Source organism: Porites lutea, chromosome 4 (assembly GCF_958299795.1).
Source record: "Porites lutea chromosome 4, jaPorLute2.1, whole genome shotgun sequence".
In the NCBI taxonomy this organism is placed as follows: domain Eukaryota; kingdom Metazoa; phylum Cnidaria; class Anthozoa; order Scleractinia; family Poritidae; genus Porites; species Porites lutea.
The window spans coordinates 48,860,657-48,883,471 of record NC_133204.1 but is presented as its reverse complement, the minus strand read 5'-3'; the positions used below and the strand labels follow the sequence as shown (position 1 = coordinate 48,883,471).

At 37.4% G+C, this 22,815-nt stretch overlaps 1 protein-coding gene and 1 pseudogene across 1 annotated transcript; both read right to left on the bottom strand.

Annotated features, from left to right (window-relative positions):
* Positions 1-469: 469 nt before the first annotated feature.
* On the bottom strand, positions 470-10,177 carry LOC140933924 (dipeptidyl peptidase 1-like; annotated as a pseudogene).
* A 2,117-nt stretch (positions 10,178-12,294) lies between these two features.
* Positions 12,295-22,616, bottom strand: LOC140933923 (pyruvate dehydrogenase E1 component subunit beta, mitochondrial-like). The gene is made up of 13 exons (XM_073383595.1): positions 22,513-22,616; positions 22,374-22,433; positions 21,129-21,236; positions 20,952-21,014; positions 20,681-20,716; positions 20,505-20,567; positions 19,966-20,010; positions 18,740-18,847; positions 18,074-18,143; positions 17,318-17,428; positions 16,228-16,319; positions 15,078-15,219; positions 12,295-14,014 (listed from the first exon to the last, which is right to left on the bottom strand). Exons 1-13 carry the CDS (start codon positions 22,549-22,551, stop codon positions 13,866-13,868), a joined length of 1,086 nt encoding a protein of 361 aa, XP_073239696.1. The 5' UTR covers positions 22,552-22,616; the 3' UTR covers positions 12,295-13,865.
* Positions 22,617-22,815: the final 199 nt, after the last annotated feature.

The window sequence follows — 22,815 nt, the reverse complement described above, 5'->3', positions numbered from 1 at the left end:
CAGATCCCAAACGCTTTTCCAAAAACCTCTCCCACCACAATGAAGCGTACTAAACGCCTAGAAAAAGAAAAATAATGAGGCAGAAAGGCAAAGGAGAGGAGAAGAGAGCAAAAATGAAAGTTTTGCCTTCTGTGCATGCCGAAACTTCGCATGCGACCAGTAAAGGGCTTTGTGGTTAGGTTTTCGCTCTTTATAGCGAGACTGTGACCAGAAAACCTCTCATCTAGCTTCAACATGCATTTTGCGGCAATACTTCGAGCGGCAAATGGGTTAATGAAATATCTATAAAAGAACTACATATGAAGAAAAGTATTATTGGCTTCAAGGCCAGGCGTAGCGATAGATTTTATGAACAGAGCAGGTCAGTGCTTAATATGGAAATAGACTTCCAAATGACAGTGAAATTGATTTTGGTAACCACAGGGTAGCTAGCTGAAGGAATAATGGGTGTAGAAAAACATTGACACTCTTCAAGAATAATATTTTATTACCGGCTTCGAGTTCTTTTTTTTCCTAAATTATGTTTGAAACACTTTTAAAAATGTAACATTTGGCAATAAAAACGCAGGTGGAAACTTTCCTTTTGATCAAAAAAGTACAAAACTGTACACAAAGATAAACATAGAAAATAAAAGACAAACCGTTAAGATACAAAATGTGGAATCATCTGTACTATTACACTCTTAGCTTAAAGCCCTAAAGAGTTATCCAAATGATTTAAGAAAAGTTCTTATTGTAAGAGAAATACATGCACAATTACTTCTCCTAGGCAAAAAGTTTGTTTTCCCAAAAAAAGTTTTTATCATTACACAATCTTTCCGAATCGATGCATGTCATGCTGGATGTAATCTCAGGATTAAACAAAACTTCTCAGTTCAAAATTACATGCCAAATTACTTTTACTTTGTAACTATTTTTAAAAAAACCTACAATGATTTGGAGTCCGTTTTTAAATTCAATTTTAATTTTCATAAGTTCTCAACTTTTTTTAAAAAAAATTAATCCTATGCATCTAATGCTTGGAAGTCCTCGGCTTTCATCAGTTTAAAACTGGCTCTGCACTGACTGCAATGCTTTCGATCGAACATTCGTCGGTTCCTCGTCGTATACGAAAATAGCCTTCCTCGCCCCAGTCCTCTCCCCAGCTATTCTTCACAATCCAGAACTTCTCCCCAGTCTTCTTGTCAGCTCCATATCCCACGGCGACCACTGCATGATTGGTGATCTCAAATGGATTGAACTTGTCTTCCAAACCTGCATAATGTTCATGTAATGTCAAAAATAATTGTTCCGACAAGAAGTTTGATTTTATGTTAGTAGCTTTTTTCCAACAACGCCCCTCCCCTCCTAGCCTCCCTGCAGACGTCCTTTGGGGTTCGTTTGTCACGCATTCATTTCTCCCCCACGGTCCGTGGATGAAACGAATGCGTGACAAACGAACCCCAAAGGACGTCTGCGGGGAGGCTACTCCCCTCCGAGCTATTATTTTTGTTTTTGTTTCTTCTGTCCTTTCCCTACTTGGGCTTTTACCAGGCTTTATTCTTGCGACCAGTCTACCAGAAAGGTCGAGCAACCTAAAGATACCAATTAAAGGAAGCATGGCTGGATACTAGGACTGTAAATTTTCCAGTAAAATTACTGTGTGTATTTCTGGCCTGTGTGATCAGCTCGTGTGGTGACATTCCTGCAAGATCTGAAAGATCCCTTCCTCCTGCACGAGTAGAGCATCAAATTTATCACCAATGATATCACATGCACTAAAGGAGATATGACTCTATACACAAATAATTACTGGCAGTTCAGGTGCGAGCACCGAGGTTAAAAATTCGCATGAAAATAAATTCTATTGGGCGCTATCTTACTTAAACCTAATGTACCCTACCTGTGTGGTGATAAATGCCAGACTTGTAGTTAAGGAAGTCACCATAGACTTCAAAGGACACTGCTACGGGTCCATTTTTAACAAGTTCTGCTCTCATTAGTGCCTCATTACATGCACCGTAGAAACCACCGACATAATGATACCCAGTCCCAAACTGCCGCTGACACTTCTTTTCCTGACAAGGCATGTCTCTGCCTTCATATGGGAAACATGATTCATCCACCAGTCCAAAGTCTTCAGCGTATTTACTAATTAGGTATGGAAATCCTGGAAACGTCAGAAAAAATTAGTATTCACCCCTACCTACTCTACCCCGCTGGTTAATCATACTGGTTTTTAGACTATCAATATCATTATCATTATTCATTCAAAATATTTCTCCGTTTCTGATTGGCTAAACCTCTCGCATAATTCATCCTAACTACCTACTGTCGACCAAATTTGGAAGAATTTTTCTATATGTGAAAAATGACGTCCATATAGCGTGCCGCAAAATCGCCAGATTATTGAACCGTTGACCGAGGGGACAGGGAGACGAGGTTGAGTTGTTTTGGTAGTGACTACAAAATGACGGAATATTTCACCCGTTTCACGAGGAAGAAATAGGCCAGCTGTTGGCTAAAAACATAACAAGAACAGCAAGAAAACAACTCGACGGACGACATCTGCTATTTGGAGAATATTTGCAGACCTGAACAACCCATTATCTCCTAAAGTTGCTGATAAACATGCACTATCGGAGATGAACTTAACATCGATAGAGGTAAGCATGTTTTACCTTGTTTTTAAACTACGAATTGTTTTGAATGAATAAAAAAACAATTTTTGAATTCGGCTTTCGTATCCTCTGAAGAATTATGGAGATCGAGGAGGGTGTTATCCAATAATTCTTCAGATGATACTCAGCCTCATTCAATAATAATTGTTAATTATTTAATTTAATTTTCGAGTCAAAGCATAAACTTGAGCTAGCCTGAATTTCATCCGATTACTTCGAGTCGTTATTACTCCCTTCGAAACGTCTGAATCTACCGGCCGTTAATGGCGTCCAGTGACGTCACTACTCCTTTGCTCGATTTTCAAGTAGCAAACCAAGAAATATCGTTTGGAAATGTCTACATGATACTGAACAGCTAACAGAATTGCTTTACTCTTTTCGATCGTAGTTCATGTTTAACGTTCAAACTATCAAGCTCGCAGTATTCTGAACCGGTTGTAATTCAAACTCGTTCGCAATGACGCTATGAAATAAATACACACAAGAAACACTTGGTTCAAAAACACAACAATTTCCTCCAACCTCCTTTCCGAAAATCTGCAATGAAATTATGCATCATTCAATGTTACTCTTAGCAGGAGCCCGTCAAAACCTTATGATCACGGAATTTCGCGTGACATCTTTTTACGCTCTCGATAACTGCCGCCAAAACTATTGTCAAACTCATGAAGCAAAACCCGTCAATTCCAATTATTTTCGACAGATTTACCTTCAAATTTCTGAAAAACCACCCGGCTTCTAGGTAAGATAAAAAATACCGTAAGCTTAAGATTTATAAGCTTATCTTTTCCGAGCAAAAACTAGTCCTCTGAGAGGAAATATCCTGGCAATGATCGGTACCTATGATCCGGAGGAAACACATTCACGCCGTGTGCTGCGAGAACAATTATTTTCCAAAGGGAAAATTTAAATTATTTAAACGTTTGTTTCCCTCATTATACCTTGTTTTTTTCAATACGTTTGATTTCTATTGCCGATTTGTTTGCCGCGCGTCTCTGTGGGATGTATTCAATGAGGATAAATGCTGTGTCGTGACACATCGCGCGGCAGACATTCTAGTCGCGTTGCTTGGCTTGTTTGCGTGCGCACGTATTGCGTGCCTATTGCAACTTTGAATCAAAACAAGCGATTCCGATTACTCTATTTGGGCGACGCCAAAATAATAAGTAGGTTTGGCGGAAAATGTACAATAAACATTTCGAGCATGTCCAAACGTTTTCCAAATGTTCTTAGAAGAACTTAAATAAAATAAAATGCAGAAACTGAGCAAATCTGGGTAAAAATAAAATTAACTGCACTGAATGTAAATTTCCTATTACCCAGCTCTCCATTAACGTCACTGTAACAATTAAATACCTCCTTCACAGCCCTGGGAATATTCTGAACAGCTGACAATATCTTGAGTAGAGAACACGGGAGTTTTAGTACCATTTGACAAAATACGAACGCGAGCTTCAAACATGCCCAAGGTACCAAAAGCATAGCAGCTTCCACAACCGCCCTGATTTCTAACTGGACTGACATAATCACGACCTCCAACATTTCTTCAATCAAATTCCTCTGGAAGAGCCTTTAACTCAGCAAGATGTTCCTCTGTCAGTTTGCTGAAAATACATTTACATAAATGTTTTTATAGCAACCACAATTGATCTACTATTTCAATTCAGTCAAGATCTCTATGCTAAGAAAACCTAACCCTAACCAAACCCATAATTATCAGTAAAAACAAACAAAAATTAATCCAACTAAAAATTCCCTCATCTAACTTGAATACAGTTGAACCTCAGCAGCCACCCTCAGGGTTAAACTTGCAAGTGGCCGCTTAAAAGAGGTTTGCCATAAGCCAGCATTTTTTAAATCTTAAGCACTTTATTTTGAAACAAAAGCATGACAGAAGAGGCATTACAGGTCAACAATCGGTTGTCACCTTCTATCTCGGACTGTATTTTCATTCATCATATTCTTAAAATGAAGCTAAACTAAGTGGATATAGAGGATATTACATGGCCGTGCGGAGATACGAAATTTCTCTTTGAGTGTTGAAAAATATCTCCAAGCAGCCATGTAATGTTCTATCTATTACAACCCTCAAAGTTAAAATTTTTGTTCAGTGGCCATTTGGCGATCAGCTCTTTGGGTTTAGTCGCCAGGGGAAATTTTTAGGGGCCAAATTATATTAATAAATTAATATATCAAAATTGTCCTTAACAAAAGCAGTTAGCAAGTTTAACTTAAAATGCAGCACTGTCTATAATATACTCGTTTATTGTGCAAGGCATTAGTTACTGATAGTCTGAGAATAAGGTTTGCAGATTCATCTCCTTGAATCAATACTGAAACGGAATTGTAAAGACAATTACCATTTGCAGTTGTCTTTAGGGCCTTCAATCCTTCTGTATAATCCCCAGTTCGTATATGAGAGCAGAACTTAACTCATCCTCTGTTAATGTGTTCAAAATTTCCCAGTCGCAACTTGATAGGCGACCTATTTTTTTTTTTTCTGATATTTGCTTCGCATATCTTTTGCGACTTTTGTTGATGATGAACTTGTTACCCCAACTAACAAATATTTTTGGAGATTTAAAAGGGCGTTTTTAATATCGCTAGACATTGCGAAAGCCTGACAAAGTCAGGAGAGTATAGGAAGATCGACAAGTTTTCTAAATCAAATCATTAGTTTATAGAGATAACGTCGCGCACGTGAAAATATTTCGCAACGAGTTGTACTGCGAAAAAATGATTTTCCCCATCAATTGAAAGGAAGCCAAACAAAAAAGCCGCTTACGAAATAATAAATTTTCTTTTTCCTTTATCATCGCTACAGGTGTTTAAAAAAAAACATTTTTTGCAACAACCATAAGCTGTCAGTTTTGCGATGTTTAGTTTCGCTTACAATTATCGCTTTTGTTTACAAAACCGCGATTCAACTCGCCGCACGGTTCATTTTCAAAAACGCTTAGCTCTGGGACTTTTTTAAGTTTTTCAGTTTATTATATAGAATGTTTTTCAACGGAAAAGTAAAAAAATAATGGAATTCAAATCAGCTAGAATAAATGTTCTTCATATTTCAGTAGAAGTGATTACCATTTCTGTTTCTATACGCCACAACACGAACCTATTCTTCACGGTCGCCAGCTTGGCGACTATTCTCCAAATCAAGTCGCCAGTTCCAAAATTTTAGGCGCCATGGCGACTAAAATGGTCGCAACTTGGAGGGTTGATCTATTATATAAACACCAATGAACTACCAAACCATTTCACTTTAATAGTTTTTTGGTGTGAAAGGCGCAATTTATTATGTAGTTGTAGCAATGGTAATATTGTCACATGTCAAGATAACATGATATTTTCACATGTGAAGATATCAAGTTTTCGCGCAAAAGCTCACTTGGTATTTCATTGGTGTTTATATAATAAATCAGCGTATCAAATCCTTGATGGCTGCTAAACTGACGTGACAACAATGGATGAACACTCATTGCAGGGATAGGCAGCCAAAAGGAGGCCAAGGTCACTTAATCGAGGTGGTCCCTTAAAAGACTGTTTTAATTCCTCATTCTTTTCTACAATTATTTTAGAACTTTTATTACTGGCCACTTAATGGAGGTTTGACTGTAATATAATGGCATAAAATATGATAATTTATTATAGCTCAAGAGAGTATTGAACAGGCAAAATGACAATGTCAAAAGAAAACAACTCCAAGAAAAAAAATACCTGGCTCAGGCACCCTTACTAACCTGTGCCACAGGAGGAATTAAACTTCTGGTGAAGTCTGTCTGTGAAACAGTGTCAAAATCCTCGTTCTGCCCACCCCAACTGAGTAAAGGATTTGAGTACTCACCATGATTGGCCAGTTAAAAAGCCATTGTTGTTTTGTCAATCAGGTTGATGGGTAATTCAAAATGGCTTTTTCCAGTAATTTGTTGAGTCCATCAGGGGCTTTGAAAAATGATATCAGCACTGCTTTGCAAACTTTATTAACCGGGGTTACCTGTGTCTGCAGCACTGTTAGCAAGGCTGTGCTCTAAGGAAAATTGAAGGGAGCCCAGTGCTCTGAACCTGTAAAATCTAGGGTGCCCAGCACATGATTTGTATGGAAAAAATAAGATTTTCTAGTCGCCCAAGAGCAAAACTTAGGTGCCAGGGGCCACCAGGCTCTGTTAGAGCACAGCCTTGCACAGGCTACCTTTTTACAGAACTGCAAACAACTATTGCTCAACAGACAATGTCTGCAAGCAATTGGCCAATGTCCAGATAAAGTTAATACCATTAAGACCAGGGTATATTAATTAAATAAAACAATGTGATGGCTATATCAACTCCTATCTAGTTAATGTATTGTAATTAGATACTTAGGATCACTGATATTATTGTAGCAGAACAGACCTTGACTTGGGAAAATCGAATTTCTTAGGTCCACCAGCACGGCGCATTAACTGTTCCACAGTCATCCCATTATATTCCTCATACACTCCAGCTTTCCATGAACTCTGAACACTGTTTATTTGCTCAACAAACTCATGGTTTGGAATAAATTTTCTATTTCTTAGTGAAGAGAAGGGTTTCACATCTTGTTTTTTAGGTAGTGGAATGCCTGAAATCTTTTTCCCTAAAGAAAAAAAAACGTACATTTCTATGAAAGGAAAGTAACATTAATAACATAAACTGCTCCTTGTAAGGCCTGGGTCTCTCCATCTTCAGTCATAAGAAATTTTAGAATGGCTTGTAAACACAGGGGATTACATCAAAGGGTGCTTACAATCAGAAGACAAAAAGCTATCCTAAACAAGTGCCAATCAATACAAAAAGTTTGCATTTGATGGGCAGTACTTTTGATCAGTTGAAAAAAAATTTCAACCAATTTCATTCAAACGCTTATAATCAGGGGCGTAGCAACCATCAAATCAATCAATCAATCAATAAACCTTATTTACCCTCCAATTTACAGTGTAGCACTCAAGAGCTAATATCTTCGAGCCAAAATACGCATATATACCATATACACACTTACACACATGCATACCTCAAAAATTTAAAAATATATATTTTTTCTTATTTTATTTATCTCTTTATTTGACTACCGGTAATTTATTTATTTATTTACAGATTTTTTGGTGAGAAGCGACCTTTACACATGCAAGAGTTTTCCTTGTATTGCTGCTATTTTACGGAAAGAAAACTTTGTGAATATTGTAATATTCATTTTTTGAAAAATAAATAAATAAAATTAAGTACTGTGGAACCTCGATACAATGAAGGGCCAAGGGAATGGCAAAATGTGTTTGTTACAACCAGGTTCGTTAACTTATTTGAGGCTCTTTGTCATATTGCTTTATATTTTACTATTACTCAGGAGTTAAAAAAAATAGTTCATAAGACCAAAGACTTTAATAATATAGTATATGTAATATACATTTTCATATAAATGGTATCTTTGTTGGAATAAGATTCTTCCAGCATCTAAATTAATTATTGGTCCATTTCGATCCCATAAGTCTGGTGCATAAGCCTCAACATGCCTATCTTTATAAAACTGCACTTAGTCCTAGATTTCTGCATCTTCAAACCAACAAGGCTATGTAGCATTTGCAACGATGCAGAATAGAGTCTTTTTTATGAAGGTTCTCAATTAAATCTGAGGATTACTCCACGAACTACAGTTTCTTAAAACTGAGGAATTATATCGGCTGATGATGTGGTGTCCCACGCATTCCGATGACATAATAGACAAAATGAAGGGGTTACAGGAACTATACAGTGTAATATCATGATCTACAAACTTCTACTGGAGGATCCTACACATAGGCGTACGGGAAATTTTTTGCCAGGGGGGGCGGTAAACTATTTGCCCAAAAAATTCTCGCAAGTTGCCCAAATTTTTACGAACCGTACAGTCGACACGAAATGAGGGCCATACGATGCAACAACATAGGCCATACTGACATATGAAGGTGGCTCGATACTGTAACAGTTTTTCAGGGTCAATACGTCCAAATTCTGAGCATAACTACGTCGCCATAGTCAAACATTTGGAGAAATTCGCACCACAATTTTATTAGATAAAGATGAAAATTTGTCATGATCACGAATGCAATGACATCGGAGTTGTCATAGCAACGAAATGATGCCATTATATATTTTACTTGCAGCAATATTTTTCGGTACTGGGAACTGTTCTTACAAAATCGTTCACGGAAGCTTTTTCCTCAAATAGTCGCCTCAATGTTTGTGAAGTTAAAACAGAAACTGGGAGAGAGTGTTATTGGGATATTTTCGCGTTAAAAATATGGTAAAATGGAAAATTTTGATGTTTGGCCGTTATCGAACTGAGAACTAGTCAGCCACTTCTTCATTTTCAGACCGATTGCCAATGCTATCTGCCATACACTGTTCTACGAGCGGAAGATTATTCTAATCAATACACGACTGGAAAGAGCCCATTCAAGTTAGTGCAGTGCAGTACAGTGCTCAACAAAAAAAAACTATGAAAATATGTAAATCAACATATGATACCCTTCCCTGATAAACATAAACTCATCACGTGCTAGGCAACCAATGTCTCAAGAAAATGTAACTGGATTATTACGCCGACTTCAGGATTTTTTTCAGATTAAAATTGAAAATATTTATCTCTTCAAAATAATAAAAAAACATGGAAACGTCTTTAAAACCTGGCTTTGCCCAAATTTTCTCTTGCTGCCCAAAAAATCTGAGTTGCCCAAAATTTGGGGGGCTGCAGACCCCCTCGCCCCCGGGCCCGTACGCCTATGATCCTGCATGTGCAATCAGGCTCAGCAGGAGAAAGGCCGCAGGTTGAAATTTATAAACATGACTCTGCTCAACAATGACTCAAGAAAGGTTCAGTAATCTGATAGTTCTAAACAGCCACAAAGAGAGAACAGCAAATTTGCACCTCACCCCGCACTTCAAAAGAGGTGGTCATCGGCCCCCGCATTCTAAAAACTACTACGCGGGCACTGTTTTAAAAGCAGTGCGAGGTTTCAATGTGTAATTTTATTTTTAATAAGTTAAGTGAAGTTAACAAAGTTGAACCGATTAAAATACGCACCCTTGTAGCAAGCCCAGTTTCCGGGTTTGTATTTCGCCACATCATGACTCCATCCATTCAAAGTCTGGTCGCATAAACTAGTCACGACTGAGCCACTTTGTTTGTAGGCAGAAAATGCGAAATATTTCTTGTCATTTATCACTACCTCAAATCCTTGGTTATAGATCATGGTCCAGAAACCCAGGTTACCATTTTCATCCATTGCAATGTCAGGAAACAGCAGATCAACTCGGAGTTCTGAAACCACTGAGAATTCCTTGGAGCAATCGATCGTATTGTCATGTCCACCTTGTCCCACTGTAAACAGCCATGGTCCACGGATCTCTTCGTACGTACAGTTAGCTGGAGTATCTGCACTTATTTTAGTGAAAAAGGAAAACAAAACCAGGAGTACACCACTAAGCAACGAAAACGCCATCATTTCTCCTCTCCTCAGCACCAAATCAATGTAATGCGAGAGCTAGCGATTGCACGTGATCGGCGCGGTGACGTGTGTGTAACTTTATCGTGCACAAAATGCCCCTGTCTGCTCCTGTAGGTTTAGAGGAAGATACCGTAAAATTCCGAAAATAAGCCCCGGGGTTTTTGGTTTTGCCGTGACAGTTGTGGGCCACCATAAAAATGTTAACGAATTGCAGGTTAAAAATTAGGGCAGTCTGCCACTCCGAGATCGAAAACCGATCTTCTTATTTTTCTCACAAATAAAAAGCTTTTGGCAGGAACAATCTACTTTAGGTTTCTTAGCTACCTAAAAGCTATCTATGAACAAAAAATGGAAGAAATTGATTTTTCAACTCTTGCCACCAAATTAAGATTTTGGTCGATTTTTCCAGACCGTCGCTCTTTTAATCAGAACGCGTGTACTATTTTAGTTGTTTTATAAAGTCCTATATAAAATGCCAAAACTGAATCATTATTAACTTTGGAATTCAATACATGCAAAATAAATAGCAAATAGCTTAGTGTGGCAAATAGCCAGCCTAGTCCCTAGTTGTTCTCCGTGTGGTCAATCCTGGACTCTACTGTGAGCTGTGACGGCACCGAGAGAGACTCGCCGAGAACTAACTTTCCAAGACTTCGCGCGGACAACAGGTCAAGAGAGAACACCTATGGGACTAGGCTGACAAATAGCGTGACATTGCCCCTTTAAGAAGCGGTTGTGACAATGTAACATCCACCCACGAAAGGTTTTTTGTCCAGCTGTTTTCTTGAAAACAAGGGTTTGTGGAGAATGCTCAGTCTCGTGTGCTCACAAAACATGTTATTTTGTATTTGCCCTTTAAGATGCAATTTTATGACCTAATATTGCACTCCAGTGACTTCAATGGCATTATGACATAAACATGGAGGTGCCTTCCCGGAGATGTTAGCCATATAGGTACTCAGTGCTGCCCCAAAGCGTAGGTCTCTGCGCCATTTCGATCTGAAAACGGGTGTGGACTTCGCCCATTTTTGTCTGGAATCGGGTACGGAATCGAGGGAACTACGAGAGTGTACGACGTCTGATTTGTCGTTTCAGTTCCAAATGAATAAGAAAGACAGAATAATATACGAATTCGAAGTGGATTGTAAGCAATCTTTTATATGGCGTTCTAATCTAAGTAAAGATAAGATAATTTCTTTAAAACGGGTGTGAAAAATGTCACTTTTTGGTCTAAAATATGGTCAGGATTTGGAGAACCGGGCGACACACCCTTACCAAGAATTCCCACGAGTACCCCTTGGGCTTTAAAGAAACTGTATCGCGAAATTCATCAAAATTCAAACTGTGAGACCCGCCAACAAATTGGGTAAAACTTAGAAATAAACCATTGATAGGATGTGATAAACACTGCAAATACAAAAGGCACGGATGGACAAACTTGATGAACCTTGATTAAATGACGGCAAACTTCATTACATTCCATCATGCAATTATGGAACGATCTTCCCCTTTTTATTAAAAATATACCTTCAGATAATGCTTTCAAAAAGCCTCTTAAAACTCATTTGTTTCAGAAGATGTTTCCCAGCTAATTTATTATATTTATTCTTTTTTATAAAGAAGGATTTGTAAATAGGACTTTAAGGAGGACTTTTCAGTAGAAAAATGCCCTCCTTACATACTGTGAAAACAAACGAACAATTTGTAATGAGAAAGTGTAAGAACAAATTCTTGACAAAAGATACAAAGAAAATAGCAATTACTTGCTGTCGTGAAACGAAGGAAACTTTTCATTTGCTCGCTAACGTTAACTTCCTTAGGGAATAAAGACGCGTCACTGAAAATATTAAAGACCCAATGAACTAGACAGGCATGATACAACCCCTTTAATTGCAAGGGAAAATACTGAAATTAAAGAAGTTTCAAAATGTTAACAATGTGCGTGGCGCTTACTCTTTTCCGGAAAAGCAAAACGAAAACTAGCCCCTGCCGTCATATAATCAACAAGTGCCAGATCATATGAGTCAGCATTTTCTGTTCGATCAAGGTTCCGCTACTGTCGTCACATTCTTTCTCGTATGGAACCATATTAAGCCTGTTGTCAAAAGCTAAAGGAAAAGTACAGAAGTCACGAGGAGAGTGCATATAAAACCATTCTTTTATTGCGGTACAATCCGACACACCAGTATTTTACAAATAAAACAGAGTCCTTTGAAGTAGAGACACTCTACCATGTGAAATACCACCATATTGACTATAAGAATGACCTACGATACTGTGCCAAATCTGAAAATTTAGCCACATCTCAAGTCGACCTGACCATCCAAAATAAATTCACGTCAAGAAGATTTAATAATATTTGGCAGCTGGATTAAGTGGCCCATATTAAAAACACTCTAGTTAATCTAAAGTATTAAATGCGAGAGAAGGGCGTGGCCTTTCCCTTACCCTATTCCTGACACCTTCTGGGACGAGAAAATTCGGAAAGTGGAGGAGGGGTGTGGGACACTTATCAGCTATATAGATACTATTTATTTCATTTAAAATAATACACGATCCGCCCCCGGTGAGAACGATAGGTTCTATCTGTTGGTACCGAGGAACAGATTACGTACAACAAAAGAGACAATACAACCAAACAATAAAGGCCCCATGAGAACCATATTGTTTGGCTCCTTTGATTCTTTTGTGATGACGGTACCTGCAGAAAAACCTGAACGATAGCAGAGGATTAATTCATTAACAGGTTATCCCCTCCAATTTACCTAATGACCTATAGTTGCAACTAGGAATGACCACGTCAAGAAAAAAGACCTACTTTGGTATCAAAATGTTACTTATACGCCATCGTTGGTGCCCAAGGCACTCGGCTGCATGTCTGGAACAGGATATTGGTTGCGATGCTAAGATATGTTGTCAAATTTAATATTTTGAACAATTTGACAGCATATCTGTGAAGCAAACCTGTTGTTTAAAAGGTACAGGAACAAAGAGTGCCTAACGTAATATATCAATCATGAGACGCAGTGTTTAATCACCAAATGAAACACTGAGAAGAGAGTTGAAAATACGATGCACAGCGGAGTATTCCGGAGTATTTTTGACGAACTTCAAGGTGTTTCATCTGGTGATGAAGCACTACGTCGAATGCTTGATATTACTTCTCAAACAAAATGATTTTAGAAGGAGAAATTAAGAATGCAAGAATGAGCAGTTTTTCATCTGATTTCCAAACACTCTTTAAACTTTAATTTCCTTTGTATTTTCTTTATGAATTATTTATGAGTTTGAGAAGTAAAAGTTAAAATTCAACACATCAAGAAGTTGTTGTCAGCTCGTCATGATTTTTCGCGACGTGGCCAGGCTTAGAAGCAAACGAAAGTATAAAGTAGCTTGAAGCTACAAAGATTAATCTGTTCTACCCCGTATTACATCGTCATCACGAGAGGATAGTCCTCTATTGCGGTAGCCCTCATTTTTAAAGGCAGAATCTTAAATGAGCGGCCCTTTCACAATCTGCTGTCTTCAGTTTCAGGAAAAGCTGACAGTGCGGCGAAAAAATTTTCAAAATGCTTTTCTTACAGGAACTTGCCTAGTACAGTGAATGCCAGAAATTTCCAGATAAATTCAAGTTGCCATTACTCAGGATATTTCATTTTTAAAACAATTTGCACCAGTCTAAATCCTTTCAGCTATAGACAGAGCCTACTTAAGCTAGATTAAGGCATCTCTTTACTGTAAGGACAATGTTTTCCACTTGAGGAACAGAATTTGTTTCTAGCAGATGCGCATAAGGCATTGGGATATCTGCGCCGGTCACTCGGAATATGGGAGCATCAAGGTAGTCAAATGCCTCACCTGGAATAAAAACGATCAACAGTGAACAGAGCACATTTCTGTCAGACTACGTGCAAACAGACGCAACAGCTGCCAAAATTATTGGCCCACAATGATGGGAGTTGTTGCGTCCGTTTGCACGTGGCTAAAAGTTTGATCGGTTTCAAACCTTGCGCAACAACACCCAACAACACTCAACAACATGCAACAGGGTGTGCAAACGGACTCAAAATGTATATCCAACAATGTTGGGAGTTGTTGGCCAACAATGTAGCGTCCGTTTGCACGGGGCTAAAAACTAACGAGAATAATAACCGAAATAAAAGTTCAAGGCTCCCGATAAAGCAGTGATTTAAGTGCCCCATCTGTCTTAGTACCGAGTTCAAAATCCGGATAAGCATTACACAGCCGAAACAGAGAGTAAAGAGAGGAGGAACTAGGCAAGAGTAGTATTGATGATATGGTGAAAGACGCCGGGAAGAAATAAAACTAGAATCTGCACAAAATTGCAAGAGGTCATGACAAGAATTTCAATGTTCTCTATGCTGCTGCGACACTTAGTTCAAAAGATTAAAGGGGAAAAGGAGAGAGGAATGGTGAGAGGAGAAAAGGGGCTCTCGCAACTCAAATTGTCAAGATTACTGGTTACGCATGACAGAGGAAAGTTGTCCTGAGTAAGCGAGTTATCCCTAGCAGAGTGTTCACAAGGCAGGTATGGTTACCCTAGTGCTAGGGTAACCCTAACTGCCTTGTAAACATGTCATGTAAAAAATGTGCGAGTGCTAAGGTAATCCTCTTGCTAGGGTAACTGTCACCCTCTCTCCTTGTAGCCTAAGGTAACCTGTTCAAAGATCTCAGATAGTAGGGATGACACGTCCGTGAAAGGCTCGCGAAAGTATCAGTACTTAAGTTCGGAAAAGTTTCCTCCCATTTTATGTTCCCAACAGACCCGACTATCTCGGAAAGCTTGGGACTATAACTATCATACAGTGAAGGTGAATTTTCAATTCTGCTGCCTTGTAAATATGTCACGCACAAAAAGAAGAAATGTGAGAGTGCTAGGGGCGCTTCTTGGAAAACTAACCTTCCAATATAGAAGCTGCAATTTCAGCTCCTACACCAAAGTGAGGCCAGCCTCCTTCAATGGTGATAAGATGATTTGTTTTCTTGACCGAGTTTTCAATGCACTCTGTGTCCATTGGACGGATGGTACGGAGGTTAACCACCTGTACATAAACAACATGAATAGTTACAATTTTTCATACTGATGTATCACGAAATGCGCTTTACTTAAATGTCAATGTATTTAGCCGATGAAAGTGCTAATTGGGGACACTATTTTTACGCCTCCTACAAGAGAAGGGACCGCCATTTTATGCGGTGATCTGAGCCACGCGAAGTTCTAGCCATTTTAAGGAGAGGAGCATTACCTTCATTTCTCATTTATTTTAAGACCTTGAGTATAATGTATTAGTCTGGCCCAGAAAATCAAACCCACGACCTTTCATTCCGCAGTCAAGTACTCTAACGACTGAGCTGATTCTGTCGTGGTTAAACAATGCAACTGTTCTCAACACCTCCAAAAAAGATACAGTTGATAGTTCGAAATAACAAATAACAAATTGCTAGCTAAGAACACACATCTAAACCTTTGTTTTCTGTCTCTGTTTTTGTGTTCTCACATTTGATAGCTTTTTGTAGTTCTCCTTTTGATACCGCGCAGAATGACAATTTTGCGACTATTTACTATCGCAAATTTTGCAGATTGCACTGATCGGCAGAGATAAATTAATTTTGTGTAAATTCCAAGAGAAAAAGATGCCAAAATATTTTCTCCCTACACTACAATTTTAAAGAAACTGCTTTTTAACATAAACTTGGGTGACTGGGGGATATATATCGGACATATATGTAAACAACACTAACATTGATTTCAGTAAAAAACAACGATTGAAGCTCAGATAGATAGTCTTTATCACAGACAAAACTACAGCGTGAATGAGTATACCATAACTCAACATGTAACAAAAATTGAAAATATTATTTCCTTTCTTGTAATGTTCTGCTGTTTGAACAAAAAAGTGGCAAAATTAGTTCCCAGCAGAAATTTCAGTCATCATGAAGCACAAAGCTTTTCATGTTGCACTGAGTGTATAAAAAATACTTCTACCGTTTATATCATTTATATTTACGAACTGTAAATGAAACTGATTGTTACTGCATCTACACTATACCTCACAGTCAATTCCTTCAGCCTCTAACTGTTTTGCTGCATCTAGAGCAAGTTGAACAGATTTTGAATGTGCAACTAGGGTGATATGGTTTCCTACAGGAGAAAGGAAACATTAAAAATAAAATCAACACAAGAACTGGATATGGTATAATCAAGCGAGACACCATTTTAAGAGGCTTTGTTGTTGGCAGATACAGTCATGCATGTGAATGGTACATCAGCATAGTAAATTAGCTTTGATGTTCCAAGCCAAAACAATGTGCTGCAGAAACTTAGTACTTCAAAGTTTAAAGTGTGACTACCATTTCAAGATGTCAGCCGAGCTGAATCCTTCATTTTATTTTGTTGATGTATTGTAAGTGATCTTCTCTAAAATGAACTTAGTAAGTAGCAAGAAAGTAAGAACTGTATTTACACAGGTCAACACGTAGGAGCTTACAATAAAACTTGTTCAAAATTGCATGTGATATACAAGACCACCGTAAAAACCTAAGCAAAAACCATAACTGCAAAAGATCTTATATCTAAAATGTATTACATAAAAGTATATATTCACATAAAAAAAATAGTAGTGGTAAAAAAAAATAACTTAGTTACAATTACAAGTTAAAAGCAACTATGAAGATTCTAAATTGAACTTTTGTAGAGCTTATTTTAGACTTTAAGATTGTCATTCTAAAATGTCATCTGTCTCTTTGCCCTACCCCACAACAGGTAGCAAGGCAAGACAGAGTCTCTCTAGCCTTGCTGCCCCCTGGGGTGTGGGGCAAACAGACAGATCACATTTTAGACTATACAGCTGTAAGATTATCAGAGTTTCTAATATACAGCGTGTGTATAATGGCAACTTATTGCACAGCTTGCAAGCGATAAATGAAAAGGAATTATGCATCCACTTAGTGTTAAAAGGACTACATTAATTTTGTACCAAGTTACTCCCCGTACCCCTCAGATTATAACATAAATCCCTTAAATTCAAACAATCAATAATGTACTTTAGACCTGTCCTATTATAATTCAACACTAGAGCTTGGTAATAAGGATATAATTATTGGGCAGACACCAGTGACAAGGAAGTAAAACCTGCTCACCTGGTCTTTCAATCTTGGCTTTACCAATAGGAATTAAAAAGTCTGGACTCATGGCTTCCTCAGACATTTCAAATTGGGCACCATACATGACCTCATTTTCTAGAACAACCACTGTAAAAGACACATGAAAAGCTGCCATTTAGCAAATGACCTTAACTCTTTACTGCAGATAAAACCTCTAGAATTAAAAGTTTTTAACAAAAGAAGTTATCATGGTATTGTCACAGGACACTGTACAAATTTTTCTACATAATTATATATATTTTATATACTGTTCAGCTTCTTTTAAAACTTTTAAGCCTGACTATAGATTTAGAAATTAGGCATCCCAAATAACAACTCTTACTGTTAGTATTGTTTCTTATGGCCTATTGTTATGGGACAATAAAATGAGATATATATTGTTTCTTATGGCCTATTGTTATGGGACAATAAAATGAGATATATCTTAGCTAAGGTCAACTTTATAAATTTTGGCCTTCAAGATGTCATTATTTGGTAAACCTGAGTAGCAAGCACATGACAAAATACAAGGTGCAAGTAGGAACGGGCTGAAGAGCTTAATATGCACAAAGGGTGCCATGAAAATAAAGTACAGCAATTGCCTGCTTAATTGATTGATTGATTGATTGATTGATTGATTGATTGATTGATTGATTGATTGATTGATTGCTTAACAAATCAATTTTTTGATTGATTAACGTTACCAATGTTTCACATTCCAATCTATATCACAAATAAAGAAGAGTATTATACCTGGATCAGAGTCTCTGACAGCTGACTTGAGCAAACCTTTTGCATCTTCCGCTGAAAATGGAGACACTACCTAGAGTATAAAACAATAGATGAATGATCACATCATATAAATAACCAAAACTTAATGTTGGATATAGCTGCATGACAGCACCAAGTCCAATACAGGTGTACATACATGTACAAGCATTCCAAAATGGTGGCAAATTTAGTTATTCTTTTGTGTTCATAATAATTGCCCCTCAATGCCTCATTTCAAGGTGACTGTTCATTTGAATTTTGCAGATGCACACTAGGGTTAATTAACACTAATAAAAAAGAAACATAACAGATAGGGTGTAGTGTGTAGGAACAACTAAATTGCAATAATATCATCATTAATGCTCAGAAATTTGAAAGATTTTCTAAAATACCTTTTCAAGCTCTTGATCAAAAGATATCTACACTGCATTTCGTATTGTAAGCTGACCACAGAAAACTGCATGCCTAACAGCAAAAACTACTTGTTCCACACAGCTCAAAGACAGGATCTTTATTAAACCCTATGAAATCTTCATACTGATACTGTAGAGATAACAGAGACTTGTACATGTAATACGAACCTGTATGCTTTGTCAAGACTAGTAAATACTAATGCATGAGATAACATATTATTTTGTCTTTACCAACCTTTAGACCAGGACAGTGACCATACCAAGCAGCATAACACTGTGAATGCTGAGCAGCCACCCCTGCTGCAGCACCGTTAGGACCTCTGAATACAATAGGGACTGGTACCTACGCATTAACAATAGAAGAAGAACACTACAATTTTAATGTTGAATCATCAGATAGTCAGTTGCTTGTTTAAAACTATAACAGACTGTATAAGAAAAATTAAACTTAAGAAAGTTACTCAACATTTCAATGTATATTGACTTTCAGTGATTTTCAATCTTGATAATGATGTTCGAAACATTGAAACGTCGAGTATCATTCTTAAGTTTGACTTTAAATGTTGAATTATTTAGCTTAATATTTTTTACTGAACATCACAAGATTAATAATTCTTGTGCAGCCTAAATCGCTGGACTGATTGCTAACAGGACTTTGAGCAAAAAGCTCAACGAGTTTGTCAAAATTTATATTAGAAATGTCTCTGATAATTCACTTAGCCACATAAAACACACATTGTTAGTCTAACTCTAAGATTCCATCTGTTACCTACCCCTTAAAGAAGGTATAAGAGAAAAACAGTTATTAAGCCCTCACCATCATTCCCCACCCCCTCCCCCCTCCTTATATTAAATAACATTATTATCACAAATTACTAACTCATTGATCAAAGTACCTAATGGTACAATTTGTAATGAAAATAATAATCTTTTTTTAAATTCATTTGATACAGTACAAATGTACAAATCAAACATTAAAATAACTGTAAGATTACATGTAACTAGGGCACTTACAGTAAGAATTTCTGTATGTTTGAAACTAAGCATTCTGAAAACACTTCTCTTAAAACATTCAGTGTTAAGCTATGATATCTGACTACTGCTTAGCCTTAATCTAGAGAAGGGTGCTTTAACTTGGGGAAACATAGGGTACAACGGGTGGAATAACACTCAAATCTGCATAAGGAACATTCCCTCCTCTCATCTAAAACAATGGGACCAAGGGACATTTTTGCATGAAGCCCTTGAATTAGAGCACCATACCTCCAGTATGGTTCTTCCTCCTTCTTTGCCTACAGCACTGAATACCCCCCCCCCCCCCTCCCCTTCCTCTTTATATTTTAACAACCTCCATTAAGTGCCTGGAAAAAATAATAACCCCCCACCACCCCCCCCCCCTAAAAAAATGCTTAATTAATTACAGCTAAAATTAATTACAGTATTTCTTTTCTTATACTCTACCTGACCAGCAGACATGTAGAATGTTTTTGCTGCAGAATTAATGACCTGCAACACAAAGGAAGTCTGTAAGTATGACCACACTTTTCATAAAAATGTCAACTCATAAAACATCATTTTAAAGACTGGACTTTAGAGATTTATTATCATGCAGCCACTGTCAAATACAGTTTTAAATGTATTTGACAAAATATGTTATAGGTCAAAAAAACATTCAGGTATTAACCTAGGTTGTTTCTCAGTCTCCTTTGTCTCCTAGTCTTTGCTATTCATGAATTAGGGCTAGGAGACAAAGGAAATGAGAATCAACCTAGGTTAAATCAAAATTAACCTGAAATCAATTGTGACCCATGACAAATACATTATTCACATTGCAACCACTAAAACAACTGTTGAGCACTCTTTCTGGAACCCATTAATATTGAATGATTAAAAATAATATAAATATAAATAATCAAATTACTATTCATTCATTTTTTGAATATCGGAATAAACAAATGTATTGAAATTGGAATGACATACAATTATCATTAAATTCTGACCTGGTCAATGGCCTGCATTGCAAAATTAAAGGTCATGAATTCACAGATAGGTCTAAGGCCAGCCTGAAGCATAACATGAAAAAACAAAAAACATTATTACTAATATATAATTATTAGCATTATTGTCAGCTGCCTTCTTTATCAGGTAGACCATTTAACAAGAAGCATTTACTCACCATAGCAGCTCCCACTGCAATTCCAGCAAAACCCATCTGAAATGAGCATACATACAGTAGTTAGAAGGAGGTACTTTATTACAAGTTATGCATATGTTGTAGTTCAATTTTATCCTTGGTTTGAGTTTTATTTTCTTTTGTTTCAAACTCATTATCATACATTACCATACCCAAAGACAAAAGAAAAGAAAATTTAAACCAAGCATAAAATTGAACCACAACACATACATTGTAAGAGCAATGCATACCCTGTAAAATATAACTGACTTACCTCACTGATGGGTGTGTCCACAATCCTCTTGTCACCATACTTTAGCCAAAGTCCTCGACTCACCTGAAAAGGAAACAGCTCATATAAATCAACCATGCAAAAAAACAAATGCAGAACAAAATGAGAGGCAAATTGGGCACTTATCTTGTTAACAAATTAAATATGCCAAAAATTTACCTTATATGCACCATCATACATAGCAACCTCTTCACCTAATAAGAACACTCTTTCATCCCTCTTAATCTCTTCTTCCATAGCAGAGTTTAAAGCATCTCGAACTGTCATCTGTTAGAAAAGGTAAAAATAGCTTTAATTTTGATTTTTGCAGTACTATAGTGGTTTAGTGACTTACATCAAGATCTCCTCTGATACACTTGCTACTTTTTATTGCGATGTCCCACGTGCCCTTTCTTCATCTTAGAAAAAACTTTTTTGGTAGCAGTAGTTCAAACTTTGGATGGCACTATCCACTAGATAAATCATCATCCAGCAGATACTGTAAGTATCAGGGAAACTAATAATAATATTGTGTTATCCATTGGATAGAGATTTCCCCATTTGATAGAGTGCATTATCCACCTTTCAAACAACTGGGCCCTGAGGTGTGAATTAAATATTTCATCTTTACCTTCCTCGAATTTTCTCTTGTATGCAATATATCTTTGAATTCATGATATATACAGCTCCACAACCCTCAAACAGTGTGTATGGCAGAGAAAAGTGACTTAAGTGTAATAATTTTACTAGATTAATATTTACATGTATTAGTCAGTGACAGTGTGTGTGGCCCAGTGGTCTGGTAGCTGTCTTCCGCACATGAGGTAGTGATGGTGCAGGTTTATATTTTTAGCAAAAAAAATTAAATCAAAATCAACACAAACACCTGACATGAACAGTTTGGGAATAAGCTGTGTTGCCCCCCACCCCCCTCCCCCTCCCCCTTCCCTCATTTAAAAGTCATTTCTAACCATGGCAAAATATCCATATTAGGCCATTTCATTTCATACCCCTCCCCCGGCTCCCATCAAGACACAAAAAGGTTAAGGGGGGGGGGGGGGGGGAGACATCTCCCTGTCTCTCAAGGAGCAAGGAATCAACTGGAATGGCCTATTACAATTCATAGTTTTCCTTGTAAATAAAGCCCATAATAGTGGATTATGAAAAAATATGGACTAACGAGAAAATTTGAAATCATTCGAGATCAGCCTCTCTATTACTGTTGCCCTGTTAAAACCCACTAAGCTTCTCTATGTTATTAGCTACAATGTAGGGATCGACTTCATTAGGAAGCTATATTGAACCCTTCGCTCTCACCCAAAATACAACAAAAACCAATAAGCTTAGTCGCAAAATCTAATATAGAAAGAGAAAAACGAGTGAGATCAGTGTAAAGTGTTTTCTACAGGTTAACTTTGAACTCACTGTGACAGCCATGCGAGGTGTTGTGCCAAAAGCATTCCAGCAAATCTTGGCAAGGGCACCCTATTTAAACGAGACGGGAAAAAAATGAGTTTTAGCTAATCCAAGACACTCTGTGTTGCGTTTAAAATATCGGGTTTACCTTGCTTGAGATACGCAAAAAATTACTACACAGAGCCATTCCTCCTGCTCCTTTCGAAGATATTAAACCAATCTCCTCACTGCGCAGACAAAATTTCCGCTTGAACGCATATTTTAAATTTGTTGTTGTAATCGCGGGCTCAAGTAGGAAACGAGATTTAAAATTTTGACTGATCGCGATTCGTTTTTTTATCCGACGATGAGCAAGCTTGATCCTATACACTTTTTGTCATGGTTTTGCACCTTAACTATGTCTTTTCCCTTGAGGCCATTAACTCCCATCAGAAGCATAATGCCATATGCT

What these genes read in the sequence shown, in the direction of transcription:
- LOC140933923 (XM_073383595.1), bottom strand. Translation starts at nt 22,551, where the DNA reads ATGGCTCTGTGTAGTAATTTTTTGCGTATCTCAAGCAAG. An exon ending in GTCACTGTCCTGGTCTAAAG is followed by an intron (nt 18,144 to 18,739) that starts GTTGGTAAAGAC and finishes TTTATACTCTAG; the next exon opens with GTAGTGTCTCCATTTTCAGC. An exon ending in AGCCAAGATTGAAAGACCAG is followed by an intron (nt 16,320 to 17,317) that starts GTGAGCAGGTTT and finishes TTTCTCCTGTAG; the next exon opens with GAAACCATATCACCCTAGTT.